The sequence below is a fragment of the Lithobates pipiens genome, unplaced genomic scaffold (assembly GCF_037356315.1).
Source record: "Lithobates pipiens isolate NorthernLeopardFrog02 unplaced genomic scaffold, aLitPip1_a1.2 Scaffold_22, whole genome shotgun sequence".
In the NCBI taxonomy this organism is placed as follows: domain Eukaryota; kingdom Metazoa; phylum Chordata; class Amphibia; order Anura; family Ranidae; genus Lithobates; species Lithobates pipiens.
The window spans coordinates 45538417-45562712 of record NW_027507784.1 but is presented as its reverse complement, the minus strand read 5'-3'; the positions used below and the strand labels follow the sequence as shown (position 1 = coordinate 45562712).

At 42.0% G+C, this 24296-nt stretch overlaps 1 protein-coding gene across 2 annotated transcripts in view; it reads right to left on the bottom strand.

Moving 5' to 3' along the window:
* Positions 1-24296, bottom strand: part of LOC143923720 (uncharacterized) — a 104782-nt gene that overhangs the window by 61709 nt on the left and 18777 nt on the right. For both annotated transcript variants that reach the window (XM_077447531.1, XM_077447532.1), the window contains exons 3-5: positions 22004-22333; positions 14503-14814; positions 5387-5497 (exon numbers count right to left, since the gene is read on the bottom strand). In XM_077447531.1, coding sequence (XP_077303657.1) covers positions 5387-5497; positions 14503-14814; positions 22004-22333 — 753 coding nt within the window. The remainder of the gene's footprint in view (positions 1-5386; positions 5498-14502; positions 14815-22003; positions 22334-24296) is intronic.

Sequence of the window (24296 nt, the reverse complement as noted above, 5' to 3'; positions counted from 1 at the left end):
TGACACAAAGTGATTTGAGAGCTTCACCCGATAATGGTTCAACCATTTTACTGCTGCCATAAGTATTAAGTAGTACTTCCCCATTCCATTGCCCACTTTTCTACTCCTTTCTAATGTCTCAGTTTCATTACCCTGTGTGTTTTTATCCCTGGAGATTGTTGCCCCTGCAGATTTTTAAAAGTATTTTGCTAAACCTTTGTGCACCAGTAGTGATACTGGAAGAGCGGGGAGACCCCTGAAAGATGTTCTGAAGAGTTATACCGCGTACACACGACAGGGGCGGATCCAGGGGGGGGGCAACAGGACAATTGCCCCCCCCGAAAATATTACTGACTGCAGTGCAGTCCGGACTCCCGAGTCTCTCTCTGTGTCATCACCAGCTGATCAGTGGCGCAGAGAGAGAGACTCCGTAATAATTACGCCGCTGCACTGAGGAGGTGGGTGGAGCTGCGTCGCTGGCTTGGCCTCTGTATGTTTTTCCTAGTGCCTAGCAACCAGTGACGTCAGTGAGTCACATTGCCGCTGCTGAGGAGGAGAGCGAGAGAGAGCCCCGGCATTCAGATTGGAGTCTTCTTCCGACCGACTCCATCCCTGAGTGAGAGTGTTGGCTCCACCCCCTCAGCTCCTCCCCACTCCATCTTCTCCACAGTCCATCCTGCAGGCCTCCGCCCCTGAGTGGATGTTGGCTCCACCCACCACCTCACTCCATCTTCTCCACACTGCAGTGCAGAGCGGCATGAACCAAGGACATCTAATGCTGCCTGTGGAGTGCGGACATACTTGTGCAATTACCGGATCCTGCTCATCCTGCTCCCGCTCAACTCATTGCTCCTGTGACCTGCTTGGGTGCCCCTCCCCCACCAGAGGTCCAGAGCACCAAAATATTAAACTAAAAGTGAGTAAAAGAATAAATGATTGTTGCAAATTGCAAAATAGATGTGTGCCATAACTGTCATTATGTATGGAAAAAAATGCCCTTAAAACTTGTTCAATGTTAACCCCTTCAGCTTCGGGAAAGTTTTACCCCCCTTCATGAACAGGCTTTTTTTGTGATATTGAGCTGTGTTACTTTAAGGCTGCTTTCACACTGGGGCGGTATTCAGGCGTTACAGCGCTAAAAATAGCGCCTGTGTAACGCCTGAAAAAAAACGGCCCCTTTAACTCCAGTGTGAAAGCCGTAGGGCTTTCACACTGGAGCGATGCGCTGGCAGGACGGTGAAAAAAGTCCTGCTAGCCGCATCTTTGCAGCGGTGAAGGAGCGGTGTATTCACCGCTCCTATACCGCTACTACCCATTGAAATCAATGGGACACCGCGGCAATACCGCCGGCAAAGCGCCGCTGCAGCGACGCTTTGCGGGCGGGTTTAACCCCTTTTCGGCCGCTAGCGGGGGTTAAAACCACCCCGCTAGCGCCCGCACACCGCCGCTAAAACGCCGCTAAAAATAGCGGCGCTTTACCGCCGACGCTGCTCCCGCCCCAGTGTGAAAGCAGCCTAACTGAATGACAATTTCCCACAAATAGAGGTTTCTTTTGGTGGTATTTGATCACCTCTGGTTTTTATTTTCTGCAAAATAAACAAAAAAAGACCAATTTTGAAAAAAAAAAAAAAAAACAAACAAACAATATTTTTTACTTTTTGCTATAAATAAAATGTATTCATCAGTTTAGGCCAATGTGTATTCTGCTACATTTTTTTGGTAACCCCCCCAATAAGTGTATATTGATTGGTTAGCACAAATATAGCGTCTGCAAAATAGGGGATAGATTTATTGAATTTTTATTTATTTATTTTTTACTAGTAATGGCGGCGATCAGTGATTTTTCAGCAAGCGATACCTAATTTTCTGGCAGTGCCCCTCCCGAGACTAGACTCTGGATCCGCCCCTGACACACGATCGGAATTTTAGTCGGAAAAAGCTCTGATGGTTTTCCCGATGGAATACTGATGGGATTTTACTCAAGCTGTCTTGCATACACACGGTCACACCAAATTCCTACCGTGGTGAGGTACAACACATACGACGGGACTAGAAAAGGGAAGTTCAATACCCAGTAGCCAATAGCTTCTGTCTTGTAGTTGAATCTGAGCATGCGTGAGTTTTTGCACGTCGGAATTACATACACACGATCGGAATCTCCGATTGCTCTCAAATTTTTGCTTGCGAGAAATCGACCAGCTAAATTTCCGATGGAGCATACACACGGTCGTGTATTCCAATGAAAAGCTTAGTAACCTACTCCCACCCCCATTCTAAGCTTGTTTTATCTACCCTGTGACAGGAAAGATCTGTATACTTACCTATTCTAAGGGCCCTCTGGTCCGGGCAACATAATCAGCTGCTAGCGGCAACTTCAGTGTAGAGGAGGGACAGCCAACAACGGATTATCCATTGTAAGCATATGCCGCTGTCCCTCCTCTACACTGAATCCGCTGCTGGGACCGATCATGTGAGTGGACTTCAGAATAGATGAATATAGGCATCTTTCCTTTTACAGGGTAGTTAGAATAGGCTTAGAATGGAGGTGGTAGCAGGTTTAAGTAAAGTTAGAATGTGACTAGACTTTCACTTCAACTCTTAAGATAGCCATAGATGGATTGAAAGTCAACTGGTTCAGCAGGGACCATCCAAATTTCTATCCATGTGTGGCCGTCCCTGTTTTGACAGAAGTAAATTATTAGATGCATGTGAGGTATGCTGGAGTATAAAGGCTCCACACCAACAGTCTAACCTCCCGTACTTAAAGCTTTTTTGGATAAAATGGTCACTTCAGATTTTGATACATTTCTTTTGGTTGCACTGGCTTTTGTGCTAAAACACAATACTTTTGTTTTTGAAGGATCCCACTATCTCCAGGTCCAGGGCACTGTGATGAGGACTATGAGTAGTGTGGGGGGTGGGAATGCAGTACCTGTGCCACATTTTGATGAGGAGGATTATGTGGGCGAATTATGTGGTTTGGTTTCTGATTTGGGAGGGGGTGGAGGGCTCCAGTGTCCACAGGCGGTCTTGCTTATCTGATGTTTTTTCCATCAATTTTATCCTACCCACCTGCAGGCCTTTGGCACTTTTTTCGCACCTGGATACAGGGAATATATGTACAGTACATGGTTTTAATTTACACTAAAAGTCTGATATGTATTAAATGACAAATCCATATGAGGTATGAGAGGGTAAGTGCTGAAGTACACTCAATAGACATTTAGTGATAATTATGCCGCGTACACACGGTCGGAATTTCCGACAACAAATTTTCGATGTGGGGTTTTTGTAGGAAATTCTGACCGTGTGTAGGCTCCATCAGACATTTTCTGTCGGCATTTCTGACAACAAAAATTTGAGAACTGGATCTCAAATTTTCTGCCAACAAAATCCGTTGTTGGACATTCGGAGCATGTGTAGACAATTCTGACGCACAAAGTTCCACACATGCTCGAAATCAAGCAGAAGAGCCGCACTGGCTATTGAACTTAATTTTTCTCGGCTCGTCGTACGTGTTGTACATCACCACGTTCTTGACGTTCACAGTTTCCGACAACATTTGTGTGACCGTGTAAATGCAAGACAAGTTTGAGCCAAAATCCGTCGGAAAAAAATCCAGGATTTTGTTGTTGGGATGTTCGATCATAACAATTATATTTATGTTTTTCTCTTTAAGGACACACTATTGCATGAAAAAATCCTTGTTAAAGTGGACAATTTTAAAGTATGCTTATATATATATATACACACACACACTATATTGTCAAAAGTATTGGGACACCTGCCTTTACACACACACACACATGAAATTTAATGGCATCCCAGTCTTAGTCCATAGGGTTCAATATTGCGTGGCCCACCCTTTGCAGCTAAATCTGATTCAACGCTTCTGGGAAGGCTATCCACAAGGTTTAGGAGTGTGTCTAAGGGAATGTTTGACCATTCTTCGAGAAGTGCATTTGTGAGGTCAGGCACTGATGTGAACGAGAAGGCCTGGCTCTCAGTCTGCACTCTAATTCATGTTCTATCGGGTTGAGGTCGGGCCAGTTAAGTTTCTCCACCCCAAACTCGCTCATCCATGTAGTTATGGACCCTGCTTTGTGCACTGGTGTATATAATTTAGTGGAGGGGGATATTACAGTGTGGGGTTGTTTTTCAGGGGTTGGGTTTTGCCCCTTAGTTCCAGTGAAGGGAACTCTTAAGGTGTCAGCATACCAAGACATTTTGAACAATTTCATGCTCCCAACTTTGTGGGAACAGTTTGGGGATGGCCCCTTCTTGTTCCAACATGGCTGAGCACCAGTGCAAAAAGCAAGGTCCATAAAGACATGGATGAGTGAGTTTGGGTCTAGGAACTTGGCTGGCCTGCACGGAGTCCTGACCTCAACCCATCTGGACCTTACATCCATCTGGAGTATATCCATTGAAAACATCCAGCGATTGATGCCGATTGAATCCTGTTGCTGACAACATTTGTGGCCGTTGGGAATTTCGGTTGGGGTTGTCGTTTGGGCCTATTATAACACCTGTAATGGATGTCATGGGATTCTGGTGAGTAGGATGTGTGGCAGGTGTTGATGGTGGTGGAATATTTTAACCAAGACCCGGAATACATCATAGATTACTGAACTTTATTGCATCAGTTTTTTGCATTTATATTTTGGTGCAATTTGTGCACCACTTGGGACGCTATATATATATATATATATATATATATATATATATATATATATATATATATATATATATATTTGTATAAATTCTTTGCAGTCACGATCTTTGAAAATTTTGCATATTGGAATTGTAATTATTCACAGAGAGTGCAGTTTAATTTTTGAAGTCTGCAGAGGTCAGTGAGGAGAGCTCTAAGAGCTGATTGGTGGAAAGGGACACACCCCCCTTCACTAGCTCCCACAGGAACAGAGCTGAGGCTGTCAATCAGCTGCAGCTCCATCCTCTGTCACCAATTTTCTCTTGGTGTCAGGAAAACTTGCAAGAAGTGACTCATGCGAATAGCAGAGGAAGGAGGCAGCAGACAGAATTTACACTTAGTGCTCTTAATTGAGACAAGTACACTCTATAGAGGGATATGCTTTGTTCATATTTCATGTCTTTGGTTTGCAAGCACTTTAACTTGGGATATGGCGAACACATTTTAGATTTTGTTTAAATGTTACTTTGCTCCGATATATTTCCCTCACCTCTTTAACTCACGTGATATTGAAGCAGCGCTGCCTCCCAGGAAATAAAGCCTACCTACATGGTGGTGGCATTAAGGGGTTAAAGAGGAGTTTGAATAAGCCCATGAAAAATGTGGAAAAACAATTCAAACTGGAATTTACAATGGTATATTATTTCAGATTTCAGATTATTTTATTAAAAGAGCTCAATGTGTGTAGGTTACCTTTTCTACCGGGTTTTCTTCTCCGGCAAATGACAGCTGCAATTATCCCAATTAGAATTATCACCCCTGCTATGACAATACCGATAATAATGCCCACTTGAGATGAGGACTCTGGAGAAATAAAAGACAATAATAATTGAATTATTATAATAAATAATAATTAATAACAATAATTATTAATTTAATTAATTCTTTAAGAAATTGGAGCTCATTACTAACACATATGTAATGGGCAGTCTAAGTAAGGAGTGTAACAATCTAACTGCTGGGGTAGTTTCAGAGCATGATTTGACTGTGAGTCCGTGTGTGTTTAACCACTACAGCCCCGGACCAATAAACACCTTAAGGACCAGAGGTCTTTTTCCAATTTCGCACTGCGCTGCTTTAACTGGTAATTGTGCGGTCATGCAATATTGCACCCAAACGAAATGTGCGTCCTTTTCTTCCCACAAATAGAGCTTTCTTTTGATGGTATTTGATTGCCTCTGCGATTTTTATTTTTTGCGATATAAATGGAAAAAGTGCAAAAATTTTGAAAAAAAAATATATTTTCTTTTTTTTGTTATAAGAAAAATCGAATAAACTAAATTTTAGTCATACATTGAGGGCAAAATTTATTCAGTCACATGTCTTTAGTAAAAAAAATGTCAATAAGCGTATATTTTTTGGTTTGCGCAAAAGTTATAGCGTCTACAAACTAGAGTACATTTTCTGGAATTTACACAGCTTTTAATTTATGACTGCCTATCTCATTTCTTGAGGTGCTAAAATGGCAGGGCAGTACAAACCTCCCCCCCCCCAAATGACCCCATTTTGGAAAGTAGACACCCCAAGGAAATTGCTGATGGGTATGTTGAGCCCATTGAATATTAATTTTTTTTGTCCTAAGGGATTGAATAATGACAAAAAAAAAAAGTTGTCACTAAATGATATATTGCTCACACATGCTATGGTTATATGTGGAATTGCACCCCAAAATATATTCCGCTACTTCTCCCGAGTATGGGGATACCACATATGTGGGACTTTTTGGGAGTCTAGTCGCGCACGGCACCCCGAAAACCAATCACCACCTTCAGGATTTCTAAGGGTGCAAATTTTTGATTTCACTCCTCACTACCTATCACAGTTTCGAAGGCCATAAAATGCCAAAATAGCACAAACCCCCCCCCCCCAAATGACCCCATTTTGTAAAGTAGACACCCCAAGCTATTTACTGAGAGGCATGTTGAGTCCATGGAATATTTTATATTTTGCCACAAGTTGCGGGAATATTACAAACTTTTTTTTTTTTGCACAAAGTTGTCACTAAATGATATATTGCTCACACATGCTATGGGCATATGTGAAATGACACCCCAAAATACATTCTGCTGCTTCTCCCGAGTACGGGGATACCACATGTGGGGGACTTTTTGGGAGCCTAGCCACGTACGGGACCCCGAAAACCAAGCACTGCCTTCCGGATTTAAATATAAAATGCTACCAAAAAAACTGTTAGCGATCGAAGGGATCAGGCCTGAATCACTGCACTTATGTGTTTAGTGTTTTGTAAGTGACAGTGATCGATCGATACTGCACTTGGGTGGGCTGGGCAGAGGGGCAAAACGCAGGTGCTAGCAGGTATCTGGGCTGATCCCGCTAACAATGCATTTTTTTTGGAACCATGAACTGCTGGGGACGCTAGTATAGATCTGATCAGATCAGATATTGATCTGTTCAGAGTCTATACCACTACAGGAGGTTTATGCTTTGCGTGTGGGTGTTAGCGGTACTGGCACTAACCTAGCGCTGCCTGGGGCGACGCAGACCCTGACCCTAAAACCTAATTGATATCACCCGCCCGGTGATCAGGGGGTTAAACCTTTATTGGGTAATAAATGGTGGGTGCCCTGATGCTATAAAAAGCAAACTAACCAGAGTCACACGTAACACTTATACCGTGATCAGTGGTAAAAGGGTTAACTAGGGGCAATCAGGGGGTCAAGTTTTTATTAGGTAGTATATGGGGGTCCCTGGCGCTATATAAAAACCTGACGGGGAACCTAAATAACTAACTGGCTAACCAGTGTCACCAGTGACACTTATACTGTGATCGCTGCTGAAAGGGTTAACTAGGGGCAATCAGGGGGTTAAAACCATTATTGGGTAGTATATGGGGGTACCTAACGCTATAAAAACCTGGCGGTGAACCTAAAAAAATAACTAGCTACCTAACGACACTAGTGACACTAAGGCTGCTTTCACACTGGGGCGGTGCGGGTGTCGGCGGTAAAGCGCCGCTATTTTTAGCGGCGCTTTACCGTCGTTTTAGCGGCGGTCTGCGGGCGCTAGCGGGGTGGTTTTAACCCCTGCTAGCGGCTGAAAAAGGGTTAAACCCGCCCGCAAATCGCCGCTGCAGCGGCACTTTGCCGGCGGTATTGCCGCGCTGTCCCATTGATTTCAATGGGTAGGAGCGGTTTAGGAGCGGTGAATACACCGCTCCTTCACCGCTCCAAAGATGCGGCTAGCAGGACTTTTTTCACTGTCCTGCCAGCGCACCGCCCCAGTGTGAAAGCCCTCCGGCTTTCACACTGGAGTGAAAGGGGCCGGTTTTTTTCAGGCGCTACACAGGCGCTATTTTTAGCGCTGTAACGCCTGAATACCGCCCCAGTGTGAAAGTAGCCTAATGCAGCGATCAGAAAAATGATCGCTTAGTGACACTGGCAAAAGGGGGTGAAAGGGTTAACTAGGGGCAATCAGGGGGTTAAAACCATTATTGGGTAGTAAATCGGGGTACCTAGCGCTATAAAAACCTGGCGGTGAACCTAAAAAAATAACTAGCTACCTAGCGGCACTAGTGACACTAATGCAGCGATCAGAAAAACGATCGCTTAGAGACACTGGCAAAAGGGGGTGAAAAGGTTAACTAGGGGCAATAGGGGGTTAAAACCATTATTGGGTAGTATATCGGGGTACCTAGCGCTATAAAAACCTGGCGGTGAACCTAAAAAAAAAAAAACTAGCTACCTAGCGACACTAGCGACACTAATGCAGCGATCAGAAAAATGATCGCTTAGTGACACTGGCAAAAGGGGGTGAAAGGGTTAACTAGGGGCAATCAGGGGGTTAAAACCATTATTGGGTAGTATATCGGGGTACCTAGTGCTATAAAAACCTGGCGGTGAACCTAAAAAAATAACTAGCTACCTAGCGACAGTAGCGACACTAATGCAGCGATCAGAAAAATGATCGCTTAGTGACACTGGCAAAAGGGGGTGAAAGGGTTAACTAGGGGCAATCAGGGGGTTAAAACCATTATTGGGTAGTATATCGGGGTACCTAGCGATATAAAAACCTGGCGGTGAACCTAAAAAAATAACTAGCTACCTAACGACACTAGTGACACTAAGGCTGCTTTCACACTGGGGCGGTGCGGGTGTCGGCGGTAAAGCGCCGCTATTTTTAGCGGCGCTTTACCGTCGTTTTAGCGACGGTCTGCGGGCGCTAGCGGGGTGGTTTTAACCCCTGCTAGCGGCTGAAAAAGGGTTAAACCCGCCCGCAAAGCGCCGCTGCAGCGGCGCTTTGCCGGCGGTATTGCCGCGCTGTCCCATTGATTTTAATGGGTAGGAGCGGTTTAGGAGCGGTGAATACACCGCTCCTTCACCGCTCCAAAGATGCGGCTAGCAGGACTTTTTTCACTGTCCTGCCAGCGCACCGCCTCCGGCTTTCACACTGGAGTGAAAGGGGCCGGTTTTTTTCAGGCGCTACACAGGCGCTATTTTTAGCGCTGTAACGCCTGAATACCGCCCCAGTGTGAAAGTAGCCTAATGCAGCGATCAGAAAAATGATCGCTTAGTGACACTGGCAAAAGGGGGTGAAAGGGTTAACTAGGGGCAATCAGGGGGTTAAAACCATTATTGGGTAGTAAATCAGGGTTCCTAGCGCTATAAAAACCTGGAGGTGAACCTAAAAAAATAACTAGCTACCTAGTGGCACTAGTGACACTAATGCAGCGATCAGAAAAACGATCGCTTAGAGACATTGGCAAAAGGGGGTGAAAGGGTTAACTAGGGGCAATCAGGGGGTTAAAATCATTATTGGGTAGTATATCGGGGTACCTAGCGCTATAAAAACCTGGTGGTGAACCTAAAAAAAAAAAAACTAGCTACCTAGCGACACTAGCGACACTAATGCAGCGATCAGAAAAATGATCGCTTAGTGACACTGGCAAAAGGGGGTGAAAGGGTTAACTAGGGGCAATCAGGGGGTTAAAACCATTATTGGATAGTAAATCGGGGTACCTAGTGCTATAAAAACCTGGCGGTGAACCTAAAAAAATAACTAGCTACCTAGCGACAGTAGCGACACTAATGCAGCGATCAGAAAAATTATCGCTTAGTGACAGTGGCAAAAGGGGGTGAAAGGGTTAACTAGGGGCAATCAGGGGGTTAAAACCATTATTGGGTAGTATATCGGGGTACCTAGCGCTATAAAAACCTGGCGGTGAACCTAAAAAAAAAACTAGCTACCTAGCGACAGTAGCGACACTAATGCAGCGATCCGAAAAATGATCGCTTAGTGACACTGGCAAAAGGGGGTGAAAGGGTTAACTCTAGGGGCAATCAGGGGGTTAAATCTTTATTGGGGGTGATAGGGGGCTACCCTGGACCTAACACTAACTGGCCTGACAGTTTTAACTGTTACAACTGACACTGAATGCAGTGATCAGTAAAGAAATTATCAATGCAATCAGTGACACTGTGACTGGGGGGGAGGGGGGCAGGGGGGGGGGGGGTTGTGTACCTATGTGTACCTATGTGTCAGTGTAGTGTTTTGGTGCACTTACTTTTAGTCTTCTCCTCGTAGTCCGGTCAAAAAGACCGCCCCGAGGAGAATGACATCACTTCCTCCTTCCTGTGTAAACAATACACAGTGGAGCGATCCAGAGGGGGTGGCCAGAAACCAACGGCCATCTCCTCATCACGGATCGCTCCTGGAGCGAACCGGACCACCGTATCCAGCGGGAGGGGGTCTGATCGGACCCCCCACCCGCTGGAAGGCAGGCACGTACATCTACGTGCTTGTGCCTGCCTGTGCTATTGTGATGACGTACAATGGCAATAAGGCGGTCCTTAAGTGGTTAATAACACAATCTCATAACCACTGGATCTCTGAGCTGTCATGTGTTGATTTGACATGTTTTGCAGAAGGTGCACTACCGTGTGTGTTGTATACAGAGTGGTGTCAGTGCCGAGAGTAATTTTTGATGCTTCCTTTACGGTTATAGCACAAGCAGCCACAGCTTGCAAACAAGAAGGCATGCCCTGGACTTGAATTGGTAGTTTTTTTTTGAAAGGTAGGGCACGGGGCGGTAGTGAGTACCGTGCATTTGCGCTAGAACCGCAGCGAATGCAGGGCCCCTGACTACACAGTATAGTACAAAGGATTTTCTGTAATCTGGCAAGCCCAGTGCTGGCCAAGGACTGTAACAAAGAGTTAAAAGCTTGTGTCATTTCCTCAGTATATGTGACCTGTTTTGGGGCAGTCAATGCAGTGGCAGGGCGTAGGACTGAGTCCTAAAAGGAACAGTCTGGGATCCATTGCCTACAGTAGACGATAGAGCCGAGGAAGGAAAGGAGCGCTGCCTTATCCTTCGGGGGACCGAGACAGGTCAGGGTTTTGACTCGTTCAGGGGACACCTGTTGTGTCCCGCCTGAGATAATACATCCTAGATATTCCACCTTGTCCCTGCACCACTGGATCTTTTTCCGAGACGCCAAGTGGCCCTTGAGAAACAGGTGATTCATCAGGCTTTTCAAAGTCTGCTGCACACTGTGTCCCGCTCTCACTACACAACAGTAGGTCATCTACATACTGTAGTAGGACAGATCCCTGGGATGATACCCATCCAAGGTAACTTTCAAAACCATTGAAAAGGCTGCCGGACTGTCCACACATCCCTGAGGGAGACGACGTGTCCAGGTCAGTTGTTGGCCAGGGGCCCCAGGTAAAAAGGGAAGATTTCCTGAAAATCCTCATGTACATCAATGCTACATAAAGCTTTGAATATGTCTAGTACCATGTAAGTGGTGGATGTGGCAGACATTTTTAAGATCCCGGTAATGTCTCAAACTATTTGTTTAATCCCCTCAGGTCCTGCACCATCCTCCACTCCCCACTGGCCTTTCTGACAGGATTTATGGGGGTATCCCAGGGACTAATGATGGGTTTAAGGATTCCCCTTTGTAAATAATCTTCAATTTGTGGCTGTATGCCCTGTGGTTTCTGAGTGTGTAATGGGTATTGTTTCTGAAAAATGGGAGAAATGTCGGGCTTGAAAGTAGGGACATATGGAGTGCATTTGATATGTCCTACATCTGTCTTGGACTTCGCCCAAATTGGGCGAGTCTCCAGGGGGGCTGGTATGGACATGTAGTAAAATGTCAGGTCCCTTCGCTTAGGCATAGTTAAGTCACAGTTAACTGCTTTAGCTGTCATACCCCCTTGTAAGTCAAATTTAATGGCTATCGCCATCCTCAATGAGGACATAAGGTCCCGTCCTATTAGACATAAAGGGCAATCAGTGAGGATGGCAAAACTTTGCTTGGTTAAGGGTCTATCCTGCAAGTCTGACAACTGAAGTGGTTCTACGGGGCGTTTGTCATTAGGTTGATTTGGAGGACGACCGGGAGTTCTACTTTCACTTTGTATGTGAGGAGGTTTCCATTCTTGTGGATATCCCTGTTGGTGTTGTTGACCTCTTCCCTGATATCTGCCTCTGAAATCAGCTCTCCTTGGACCTCCTCGCCATGGTCTATAGCCCTTCCTTTGAGGATAATCAGATTTCCAGTGGGAAGGATCCCCACAGTTAAAACACCCTTGATTGTCATAGGGCTGAGGATAGGACCCCCGTGGTCGGTCATTGAGAGCAGGAAACATGACAGAAATACCAAGGGAGATTTCAGGTGTGGTTTGTGTGAATAATCCCCCTTTTGTATGAAAAACCCCGGAGGATGCTCGTTTTTAATGTCCTCTATAAAATCTTTAGGACTCTGTGTAGCCCAATCAGAATTAACAAATTTTATAATTTGTGTGACTTTAGGGTCTCCATTATTCATGGCTGTACTGACAAACAATTGTGGGCTATCAATTTCACAGGATGTGTAAAATTTAAACAACCGTGACACGAAGGAATAAAAATCTTCCCCTGTTTGTTGTTTACATGCAAGCAAATCATTTATGGGCATTTCTGGTTTATATGCTTTTCTCCAGGCGGCTAGGAGTTTGTTCCAAAAGCCAGTCCAATCTTCCTCATCTTCATATAACTTACATTCCCGTATCCAGTCTGTGACTTTCAGTTCTGCAGTGGTTTCAGGATCTACAGCAGTTATAATAACTTCCAGATCCTCTCCAGACATCCTTGCCCCTTGACAGTATCTTTTAAGAAAGCTTACAGCTGATTTGGGATCTTTTTTAGGTTTAGGACATGTTTCCTTAATTTCCTTGACCGTTCCTAGGGGCAAGGGAATTTGTACTTGAGTTTGTATATAGTCTGAGGGAATCTCTTTTTATATTCTTTCAGAGCTTTTGATCATATTTTGTAACATTCAATCATGTAATCATTATCATGGGGAAATGGTGGATAATTGTACTGTTTGTGTTGCCCACAAATTTTAATAACCTCCTCCCAACCCTCTTGGTAACAAGGGCCGTCAGTAGTTAAACCCGAAATTTGGAGAGTATGCGCTCTGGATAGTATGTTTGCCCAAAAGGGTTCAGTACAATGTTTTCCATAATTTCCCGACACAAAATCAAATAGGGTGGGCTGTTCCAGCTTACCTCCTGGACCTCCCTTACCCAGCTGATTTGCCATATTCAATTCTTATACTTCAACTTATAATATGACTTCTATTTATATACATCAGTTTCAGAACACACTCTCAATGATTTTGGACAGACTATAAATTGTTCACCTGTTCTGAATTCAATGGTACTCCTGACACCTTTTAACAGTTAAACCTGCTTGAAACACAAAATAATTATGTATATTAAACCTTAATGTTTGTATCCGTGGTGCACCTTCACGGAACAAAAGACCCTTTTGCCACCTTGTGATAATAACCACCATCAACACTAGCAACCAAATAGGTTAGAGATTATTTGTATACAAATAATAAGCCTGTTAAACACTCGGGGCAACGTCCTGCCAACAAATACCCAGGACAATGTCCTGACATTAATTCTGGAGGTTTCCAGTGACCAGTCCTTTGTAATTGAAAACTTACATTTTCAATTATTTGTTTATATTCTTATGCTTTATCCCGGCCAACCTAGCGAGGATTTCAAAACTTCATACTGCTTAACTGAGCGAGCTACCTTATTTCAAAGACAGAGACAGAGATTATATCATTGTCTTGAAAACCACAATATCTCTACATCTACATCAAGTGTTCAAGGTACAGCATCAGCAAGGTAAGCTTTTCAAAAAGACTTATAAGTAATTTTAAAGAAAGCTTACCCGGTTTAATGGCTGTACCCCACTTCTGGTACCATTTTTGTAAGGCGCGCCCCTCTTGATTAACTCGAGCTGGACTTTAGTGATCACTGGAAAGCCCTCTCAATCAATTGGGTAAAATCAGACAATCACACGAGTTGAGGATTATCATGACTACGTTCTTTTACTTCCTGTATACTACTTTTATGTGCTTCAAACATTGCATTGTCAGCCAATCAGGATTAGACAAGACATTCAAGACATTTGACCAATCATGAAACATTGACATTTAGAGCGTCATACATTAAGCAGAATTTTTAGGGGAATTTTTGATAAAAGGTCTCCAGACACATATTTATAAAAATATATTTCATGACCTTAAAATAAAACCACATAACTTAATTTCACCTTATGAATATTTCCTACTTCCTATAAATTCTAACAGCTAGCTCTAACCACAAATGCATCCTGTTTCTTGCAGACTTCAGAAGTAACTTGCAAAGCATGGTGTTTCCCTAAACTTCAGTAAATATCTGTTCAAGCAGAGTCTAAATGTAATAAGAAGAGTATAAACTTAAAGGGTGACTCTCCCTACCCTTACAAAATACATGGGGGATATACATTATCACATAAAGAATACCTGACTGGAATTCACCATAGGTGATCTGGAAGTCCTCCCGTAGAGGTTCTTCTAGGGATACATGTTGGATTCTGCAGGAGAGCGTTTTGTTCTGGTCATCATCGATCGGTGTGATTGTCACAGTGCTGTTCACTTGGTAGGTTCCATTGTCATATTGGAGTGGTTCTCCCATGGACTGATTCTTCAGGACTTCTCCATCTTTATACCACGTGACATGAATATTATTAGGGAAGAATCCACTGGCCATACAGGTCAGGTTGTTCTCTGTATTTCTCTGGAAACTCTTGCCAAGTATGAAGAGTCGAGGTTGGGCTGTAGAGGACATAGGGATGGTTAATGAAGTTTTACTTCAGATACATAAGAATGTTTTGATCCACAACTAGTTAAAAGAATACATCTGTGAACAATAGGAATAATAAGGGACATAGAAGGAGAAGCTTGTTTGGTTGTACTTCTCCTATGGATCACAGGGGTGCAGTTCATTTTGCACTCCTGTGACCCATTCTCAGCAGACAGCGGCTGAAGCTTGCTCTCAGCTAATGTCACGGAACCGGTCCAGGCTCAGGAAGGATCGCGACCATATGGTCTGGACTTACCCACATGCCTGGGCGGCAACTGGTTCAGCCTCTCAGCAAGCCACTGAGAACCTGAGGCCACTCCTGCCCCCTCCACAGCTCAGTGCTCCAGTGAGTCTGGAGGGTCGGGCCAGAAAAGAGAGCCAGGGACTGACAGTGACCAGCTCTCTGCTCAGGGAGCTGTGAGAACCAAGAAATCAGTAATGTCTGATCGCTCTGTTCTAAGTGTTAGAGCTAGTGGGGGACAGATGCCGCATGCACCTAGGCAAGTATGAAAAAATACATTTAAAAAACCATACTTTTTTAAACCTGATTCAGAAAGCAGGAACCATCCAACTGTAGCCCTTGAGGCGGATAGTGTAATGTGTGAGGTCTTCTTGCCAGTTTTTGAAAGCAAGAGAGATTTCTTGTCTACTGCAGAGAGCCTACGGGAAAGGGGGTAAGGAGTAGAAATATCCAAAATTATGTCATACATCAAAGGAGTCTTCATCAGTATTTTCTTTTATCTGGAGGAGTGGACAAAGGGCTTTTTCATCTAGGCAAACCTGTGTGCCTGAGCTTAGGGCAGAGGGATTCCAGAAAGTAAATGCTACATAAATCTGCCCTTATTCAAGATGGCCATGGCTACATATGCTAGTCGGGGGTGTTTTTCAAAGAGATTTCTCAACAAAATAACGTACATATATGGAAGGAGCTCTAGATCGAAAGATAAAAGATTCAAAATTAATTTCATGATATTGTGTTAAAAGAAAGTCAAAGCATTTCAGGGATCAAAGGAACTCCCCCTTTCTTGGGAGAGTGCATGTGATCAGCATAGGGCCAATAAGCACTGTCCAGACCGAGGGTCAGGAGTCCTGCATTTTCATAGGACAGACATGTCAGGGCTATTTATTGGACTCATGGGCTATGGCATGTTATTGCCATCATCCCTAAAATAGTGAATACAATTAATCAAAACCTCAAATTTGTTTGGGATTTTTAAGGCAATATAGAAAAAATTATACTGAATATATATAAAAAAAGATATAAATTGTATTACAAATAGCAAAAGACATTACAAAAAAAGATCCATAAAATAACATTGGTGTGCTAACATATGTGTATAGCATAAAACAATACCACATGCGTGAATTTATGTGACAAAAAAAGCGGCTATTTTTACTACGCGTTTCGAAAAGTATGTATGAATAATTTCTTCTTCAGGGAAGCAACTCTCTGTGAACACATAACAAACAATAAATATTTCAAAAGATACATTTATAAACTTAACACAATAAACTTAAATCCCAACACTTGAATACTCACATGTTTGTTTTCAATACCTAGAGGACATTTCTCTTATTCTGGCACCGCCCCAAAAACATAGAAGAAGAGGCCAAAGAGGATAAAAATAAACATGTCAGGGCTGGCTTAGCCCTTCCTTCTCTGGTATGGCTGCTCAGCTGTCTGCTAATTGCCAGCTCTCATCTCTCTCCCCAGTTACCAGCTGTTCCCAATACTGCTCGTCTGATCCGCCTACTTAAAGCTGTCCAGCTCACTTCATCTCTGCCTTCGCCTTGGTCACATTACAAGAAACCATCTCCTGCGGTTCTGTTTAAAGACTGGTTTGCTGACATCCCTTCTGGCTCCTTATCCTGCTTGCTGTTGCTCCACTTGGATCCCTGACTTCTGGCCTGGCAGATTACCCCATCTGGTTATTAAACTCTGGCCTGGCTGACTACTCGAACCGGTTACTGGATTCTGGCTATGCTTTGACTATGCTTTTTCTATTTACCTTTTTATTTTTATTTAATAAACAAGTTTGATTTAATTGTACTTCTGTCTCAGTCTGTTTCATGGTTTCTGACAAGACAGAAGAGAATGAAAACTCCTCCTACAAGCTTTGACCAGGAACTGATATAAGTCACAAGACTGCTATATACTGCTGATGAGAAAAGGTATTTAGTAGTTTATATTTATTAAAATAATTGCATTTCCATGTTCTGTGTACTGTGGGAGACCAGATATAGTGAATGCAGGGTCCTGGGTTTAGTAACACTTTAAGCCTGACTGTCTTTTAACACAATGTCAATAAATGAATTTGGACACTTTTAATTTGGCTCTCCTTCCATGTATGCACCATAGGTGTGTGCAGCCTATTGCATTAGGGTGTGCACCTCAAAGCTCCAACACATATGCATGTGTGACATTTAACAGCCTCTTCCGCTCTCTCCATCCTGAAACGATGGGGGGGAGGGGGCAAGGGAACATGCAGGGGGACCTGGGTAGCAGAAAGAGGAATAGGGACAGGAGGGGTGGTGGCATGGCATACATTGGTGCCAATCCCCTGTATTTTCCTCCTGTGCCAGCTAAATATCGGCGAGAAGAGGAGAAGAAGCTGAATTTTAGATGCTGCAGGAGAAAAATACAGATCAGTTCCACTAAATTCCACTCCTACTACTCCAGTGTAAGGGGTGTCAAAATCAGTTATCCCATAAAAAAAAAAAATATGTATCAAATTTCAGCTCCAGCAGTCCAGGGTTATAGTTCTGTTCATAGAGAAAGTAAAACTCATGGCATTTCTATTAAATTACCAGTAGATGGCAGCATAGACTTAAAAGCCTGAATGATGAAGAGCACATTATAATGGAACACTGCTAATATAGCAGGTGGAATCAAAAAGACAGACCTTTGTTTCTACAGAAAAAAAAAAAAAGTGGGGCTTCTGGACTTTTTAGGCACCATATACAAAATAATCTTCATTAAATAAAGATAAAAATCAAAATTTTATTAAGAACATATTTTCCATTGTACTAAACAACAGAGATTCTAAAAAAAATCATCTAATCACAACAGAACTCGTGTACTCCATAATATACAATATAAACCGCCATTTCACATTTTCACTTTTGAAAATAGATAATAAACATTTAATACATAATCTTCAAAATATGATTATTCTACTCGCGGTATTAGATGTACTGCTTGAGGAGGAGAAAGCTCTACATGTTTCGCGTGTTTTAACACGCTTCTTCTGGAGCGAGAAACTTTTGTGACTAGTAGACTAACAAAGAAACAAGAAAATTATTATTATTAATTAATCATAAAAAATATAATATATGCATCACATACCTAACAAAATAGGTACTAAACAATATGGGTCAACACATGATATATTGCAGATCAATGCCAGATCAATGCCAGAGATAGGGATCAACTTAGCCAAACCGAGGGGAGGTCATCAGCGTATATAGGTCACCATGGAGACATGTAAAACATAATAGCCAAAAGTTTAGATAGTAAAAAAAGAAGAAGACTTACTCAAAAAGGTAAGTTCAAATAGGGACCACAAAGGCTGACTCCCTCTACACAGGGGAACTCTCTTGCTAGAATCGGATGTGTCTACATGGGTTGATACAACCAGATGATCTGTATAGTTTCCTGATATCAGGTTCACAAACACTAGATGATTGCAGGAGAGGCCATACTTTGCAGTGTGGTGAGTGCCCCAAATATATTTCATTTTACTGCAAAATGGTTGCCTATGTTTTTTCCCAAATAATTGTTGGCTCTTCCGTTTTTAGGGTACTGTGGCCAAAATAACAAGATAAATAAAACCCTCTCTCTCTCTGAGTTGGAGGTACTGATGTCTGCTCCCCTTGTTAATATCAGCTAATATGAACATTTGGAATTGTAGCCGTCCTCTATATGGTTGGAAGTCAGCCTTTGTGGTCCCTATTTGAACTTACCTTTTTGAGTAAGTCTTCTTCTTCTTTTTTTACTATCTAAACTTTTGGCTATTATGTTTTACATGTCCCCATGGTGACCTATATATGCTGATGACCTCCCACCGGTTTGGCTAAGTTGATCCCTATCTCTGGCATTGATCTGCAATATATCATGTGTTGACCCATATTGTTTAGTACCTATTTTGTTAGGTATGTGATGCATATATTATATTTGTATGATTAATTAATAATAATAATTTTCTTGTTTCTTTGTTAGTCTACTAGTCACACAAGTTTCTCGCTCCAGAAGAAGCGTGTTAAAACAGGCGAAACATGTAGAGCTTTCTCCTCCTCAAGCAGTACACCTAATACCGCGAGTAGAATAATCATATTTTGAAGATTATGTATTAAATGTTTATTATCTATTTTTAAAAGTGAAAATGTGGAATGGTGGTTTATATTGTATATTATGGAGTACACGAGTTCTGTTGTGATTAGATGATTTTTTAGAATCTCTGTTTAGTACAATGGAAAATATGTTCTTAATAAAATGTTGATTTTTATCTTTATTTCATGATTATTATTTTGTATATGGTGCCTAAAAAGTCCAGAAGCCCCACTTTTTGTTTTTTCTGTATATACTAATTTGGGACGTGGCACGTAATATACCCCAATGTATCCACAGCACCACTCTGTGTGAGATACATACTTTGATTAGCAGACCTTTGTTTCTGGTGAGAACAGAATAGCAGTTGCTATCCTGTTTATCAGACTGTAGGTCATGCTTTATGTCATTGCAGGTAAGAGGGAACATATTTAGAGCTATAAACAGGGCGAAATGAATTTAATTTACATCCCTGTGATCATTAAAGGCTGCTTTCGCCGCTGTGTGATTAAATAACATAGCGGCACAGGTGCAGTTGTTTATAATTTTCTATGAGGATGTTATGCCTGTATGTGAGATTATTATTATTAAAGATATAGATGTGTATTATTATGCATGAACAGAATAGCAGTTGCTATCCTGTCTATCAGACTGAAGGTCATGCTTTATGTCATTGCAGAAATGTTTCAATAAAAACACTGCTGGTTTCACCTGGCCCGCTCCCTTCGCACATTGGAATTATTGAACATACTTTCAGCATATGTGCAACAAAATTGGCGCCCATCGTGGGGCTGGGTGAAGAAAGCAATAAAGGGCACAGAAGTGGAAAAGAGCGGTTACGCTGTCCATGGCGAAGCTGAGAGAAGATTAAGGTATTAACTGTTGCTGCATGGGAATCGTACACAGATGGATATAGAAAAGTTGCAAGACAAAATCAGTGGGCACCTGACAGGTTTAGGAGATATCCTGGATAGCTATAGGTAAGCCTTATTATAGGCTTACCTGTAGCACAAGGTGGTCTGTAAGGCTTTACAACCACTTGAATTTCAGTGCAAAATCTTCTTTAAAGTAGTCACGAACCCGATTCATGAAATTTGAGCTGGGCTCATTTATCTGTAGTGTTTACTTATCTCTCTCCAAAGCACTAAGTCCTGTTTTTTTCTGCTGCTCTGTTCTTCTGTTATCAGCCTGATAACTTTTGACAAGTTCTCCAACACACGAGATAATAGCGGCTGGAAATTTGTGTCAGGGAGGGAACTTAGAGACAGATAAGCAGAGAGCTTGTCTATTCACAGTACAGCTCTGCATGTTCCTTCCTTCCTCTGCCTATGTGCAGGGGGGTGTGTGCCTTTCCTACAATCAGCTCACACACAATGTATGCTCAAACTGCCCTCCCTGTGCTGAAACAGGAAGAATATTTTCTAACTCGAATTTGCACATTCTACAGAGTATATAGAGCTCAAGACAGCAGATATAGATGTAAAACTTATGTAGGGAGATTTATTTAATCTCTGTGTATTATCCAAGCTGTTCACTTCACTGGGTATATGTGAGGGCTTACATCCTCCTTTAATTAGGAGGTTAAATATTATTTCATCTTGGGTAAGAAAATGCTTGCGCGCTGCTATATGTGACAATAATTGATTAATTAGTGAGCCGAACCGCTGCTACCAATAAATAGTGAACTCCCACACTAATTGCAAAACTGAATAAAGGTATAAATGGTGTGCTTGTTCAAAAACCTACCATTACTGTAAAAATAAGCACAGTGACCAATCAAACATATGTAATTATCAAACTGCAAATAATAAAAAAACATATATAATATAGTATATATAATAGTATAGTATAATGTGACTGTTGAAAGAAAACGTCCAAAGTGCAGAAAAATTGATTAAATAAAGTCCACAATGTGATATCCCTCATAACCGGTAGAGTCACGTGACCAGTGACGCAACACGTCGGATGGAGCCTGTGACATCACTTCCCTGTGTCTACAGTGTGTGGAAGTGCGGCGAGCAGGCGATCTGCTCCTTGCTTTTATGGTCAACTCAGATGGTGTTTTTTATGCTCTCTCTGAGTATCTGCAAACCGAGAATCGTGGATTAGGAGTATCAAACCAGATATATTGTGGAGTTGTGTAGTGTGGTGCCCAGCAGTCATCCTCTTGGATAATCAAAGCTTTGTTTGACCTTTGTTTGGTCAGCCCTTGAGGTTAGCGGCCATTTCAGCTATTGGTGTCGATGGATGCAATATACTTATTTTCTTCACTGGATTTGCTTTGGAATTAAATCTTCTTCACCGGTTATGTTGGATATCACATTATGGATATTATTTAATCAATTTTTCTACATAAATATCTGCCTACATTACAGTAAAACACCATCCGTGTTGACCATAAAAACAAGGAACAGATCGCCTCCTCACCGCACTTCCACACACTGTAGATACAGGAAAGTGATGTCACAAGCTCCACCCAATGTGGTGCGTCACTGGTCACGTGACTTCACCGGTTATGTTGGATATCACAGTATGGACTTTATTTAAGAAATTTTTCAGCACTTTGGACGCTTTCCATTAACAGTCACATTGTATATGTTTTTTTTTATATTTGCAGTTTGATGATTATATATGTTTGATTGATCATTGTGCTTCTTTTTACACCAGTGGTAGGTTTTTGAACAAGCGCACCATTTATACCTTTATTCATTATTTCATCTTGCAGCTGGGGTAGAGGACTTCAAGCTAATGGAAATAATTTATAGTTTTTTTAAGCAAGCTCTAAGAAGAAGCAGCAGTATGAAATTCCCCAAATCAAATATGAATTTCTGTACCTGAAACGTTCATGCGGATCTTTTTATCCAATAGGAAAGAACTGTAGTTGACTAAACATGTGTAGATTCCACCATCTGATGGCAATGTATTCGATATGATTAAATCAGCAATTCCATGTAATGCTTGATCCTTATCCAATAAATATCTGTCATTAGTTGATGTCACGGTCTTATCATAATTTAGAATATGTTTTCCTTCTAAATACCAAAAAACGGTAAAATATCTGGGATCTGCTGGACGTTTATCTGCGGTGAAGGTGCAGGGAATGTGGGCATTGGATCCAACTCTGGCTTCATATGTAGAAGGTCCCGTCATCTGTAGAGCAGCACCTGCATGAGATAAAAATCAATCAAGCTTTCATGTACAGTATACTTACAGTAAAGTAAAGTGAACTTGTGCAACCTAAAGAAGACCTTCAGTGATTTTTTTCATATTTGCATCTATTAAAACTTCTGCCCTTGTTGTTTTAACTTTGGATAGTAAAAATGTTTTTTCCTGCCGGTAAATACCTTATACAGCCCACTTATGACATACTACAAAACTTGCTCTTTCACTCTTGTGAGAGTTTGCCAGGAAGGGAGAGGAGATGAGTTATAAGAGGGCCAATGAGAGCGGCAGAGCTGGAGGTCTGCCTCTGTGTGTGTGTAAATCCAGGAAGTGAACAGGAAGCAGCTTTCAGCTGCCCACAGTTAAAATGATTGCAGCCAGGCTCAGTGGAGGGAGATTTTTGAAGCATATTTGGCAAGTACAGAATCACAGTATATATAAAATAATATGCAAAGTGGTTGGAGGGAAGCGTCAGAATGGCAAAGATGTTTTTATTACAAATTATGTGAGCAGACTGCAGTTCCTTTTTAAATTTGAATTTTTAAAGCCCAACTGCTGTACCCGGGCAGTGCCCCCACTGCATGGGTAAACTACAATTTTTTTCTAGGGGTGAGCACTTGTTCCTGAAATTGATGGAAATTCCAATTTTTTGAGCTGCTGTTGAAACAGGAACAAAAATTAAAATCTCCTATAATAAAGTATGAGTGTTCAATCAGCCGTGGACAACGGTTGCCATCATCCTAATAATCATAATCTAGTAAACAACAGCTCCTCTTTTTTATAGGACTTTTGAAGAGCAACCAAAGTATACCACCAAATGGCTTTATAAAAAAAAAATAATAATAATATACCTTTTTATTTATCACATTTAAAAAATACCTCCATGAGGTTCAAAATTGTTTAAAAAAACATTAATTTAATGACAACACTACATAGTAGCACACATTGGTTCAACGGTGGTGATACCCAATATCATTTCAACACTGCACAACACATGGGTTACAATAACAGTCTGAATATGGAATTTTATTGTCCTAAAAAGGGTTTGGGGACCTGGCTCCTGCCCCAGGGGACATGGATCAATGCAAATTTTTTTTTTTTTTAAATGGCCGTATTTTCTGGAGTACTGATTTTAATGACGCTTAAAGTGAACAAAAAAAAGTGAAATATTCCTTTAAATATCATGCCTGGGGGTGTCTATAGTATGCATGTGAAGTGGCACGTGTTTCCCCTGTTTAGAACAGTCCTTGCACAAAATTACATTTAACAGAAAAAAAGTGATTTAAAACTGCTTGCGGTTTTAATGTAATGTCTGGTTCCGGCAATATGGATGAAAATCTGTGAGAAAAATGGCATGGGGTAGCCCCCCCTGCCTATTACCAGAACCTTTGGGTCTTGTACGGATATTAAGGGGAACCCCTTACCCAAATTAAAAAAAGGAAAGGCGTGTGGCCCCCAGGCCCTATATAATCAGAACAGCAGTATACAGGCGGTGCAAACAAGAGAGGGACTGTGTAGGTTTGTTGTGTTAAGTAGAATCTGTTTTTAATTTTGAACTGGTACATTTTTAAAGTGTAGCTCCAGTCAAAAAATCAATTTTTAAGCTTTTTGGAAAACATAGGCAAGGGTTATCACCCCTGTATAATTTTTTGGGCCGTTCTGTCTTTTTTCATCTCATTTCCTGTTTTCTCCTTTCGTTTGCAAGTAGGAGACGTTTGTAAGTTGGATGTATGAAAGTAGGGGTCTGCCCTATATGCTCTGCAGATATTTGGCCCCAAGCTGTTGGTGTTGCCACAAGTTAACACTGTAAGCCCTAAAAGTGACTCTTGGTGGGTGCTGGAGCGCCCTGCTGTGAACGATTATATCAAGAATTGTAATTACATGCCATTGTTGAACAGTGGTAGAAAAATTGGGCCTTTGGTGGTGGTGGTGGTGGTGGTGGTGCTGGTGCCACAACACTGTAAG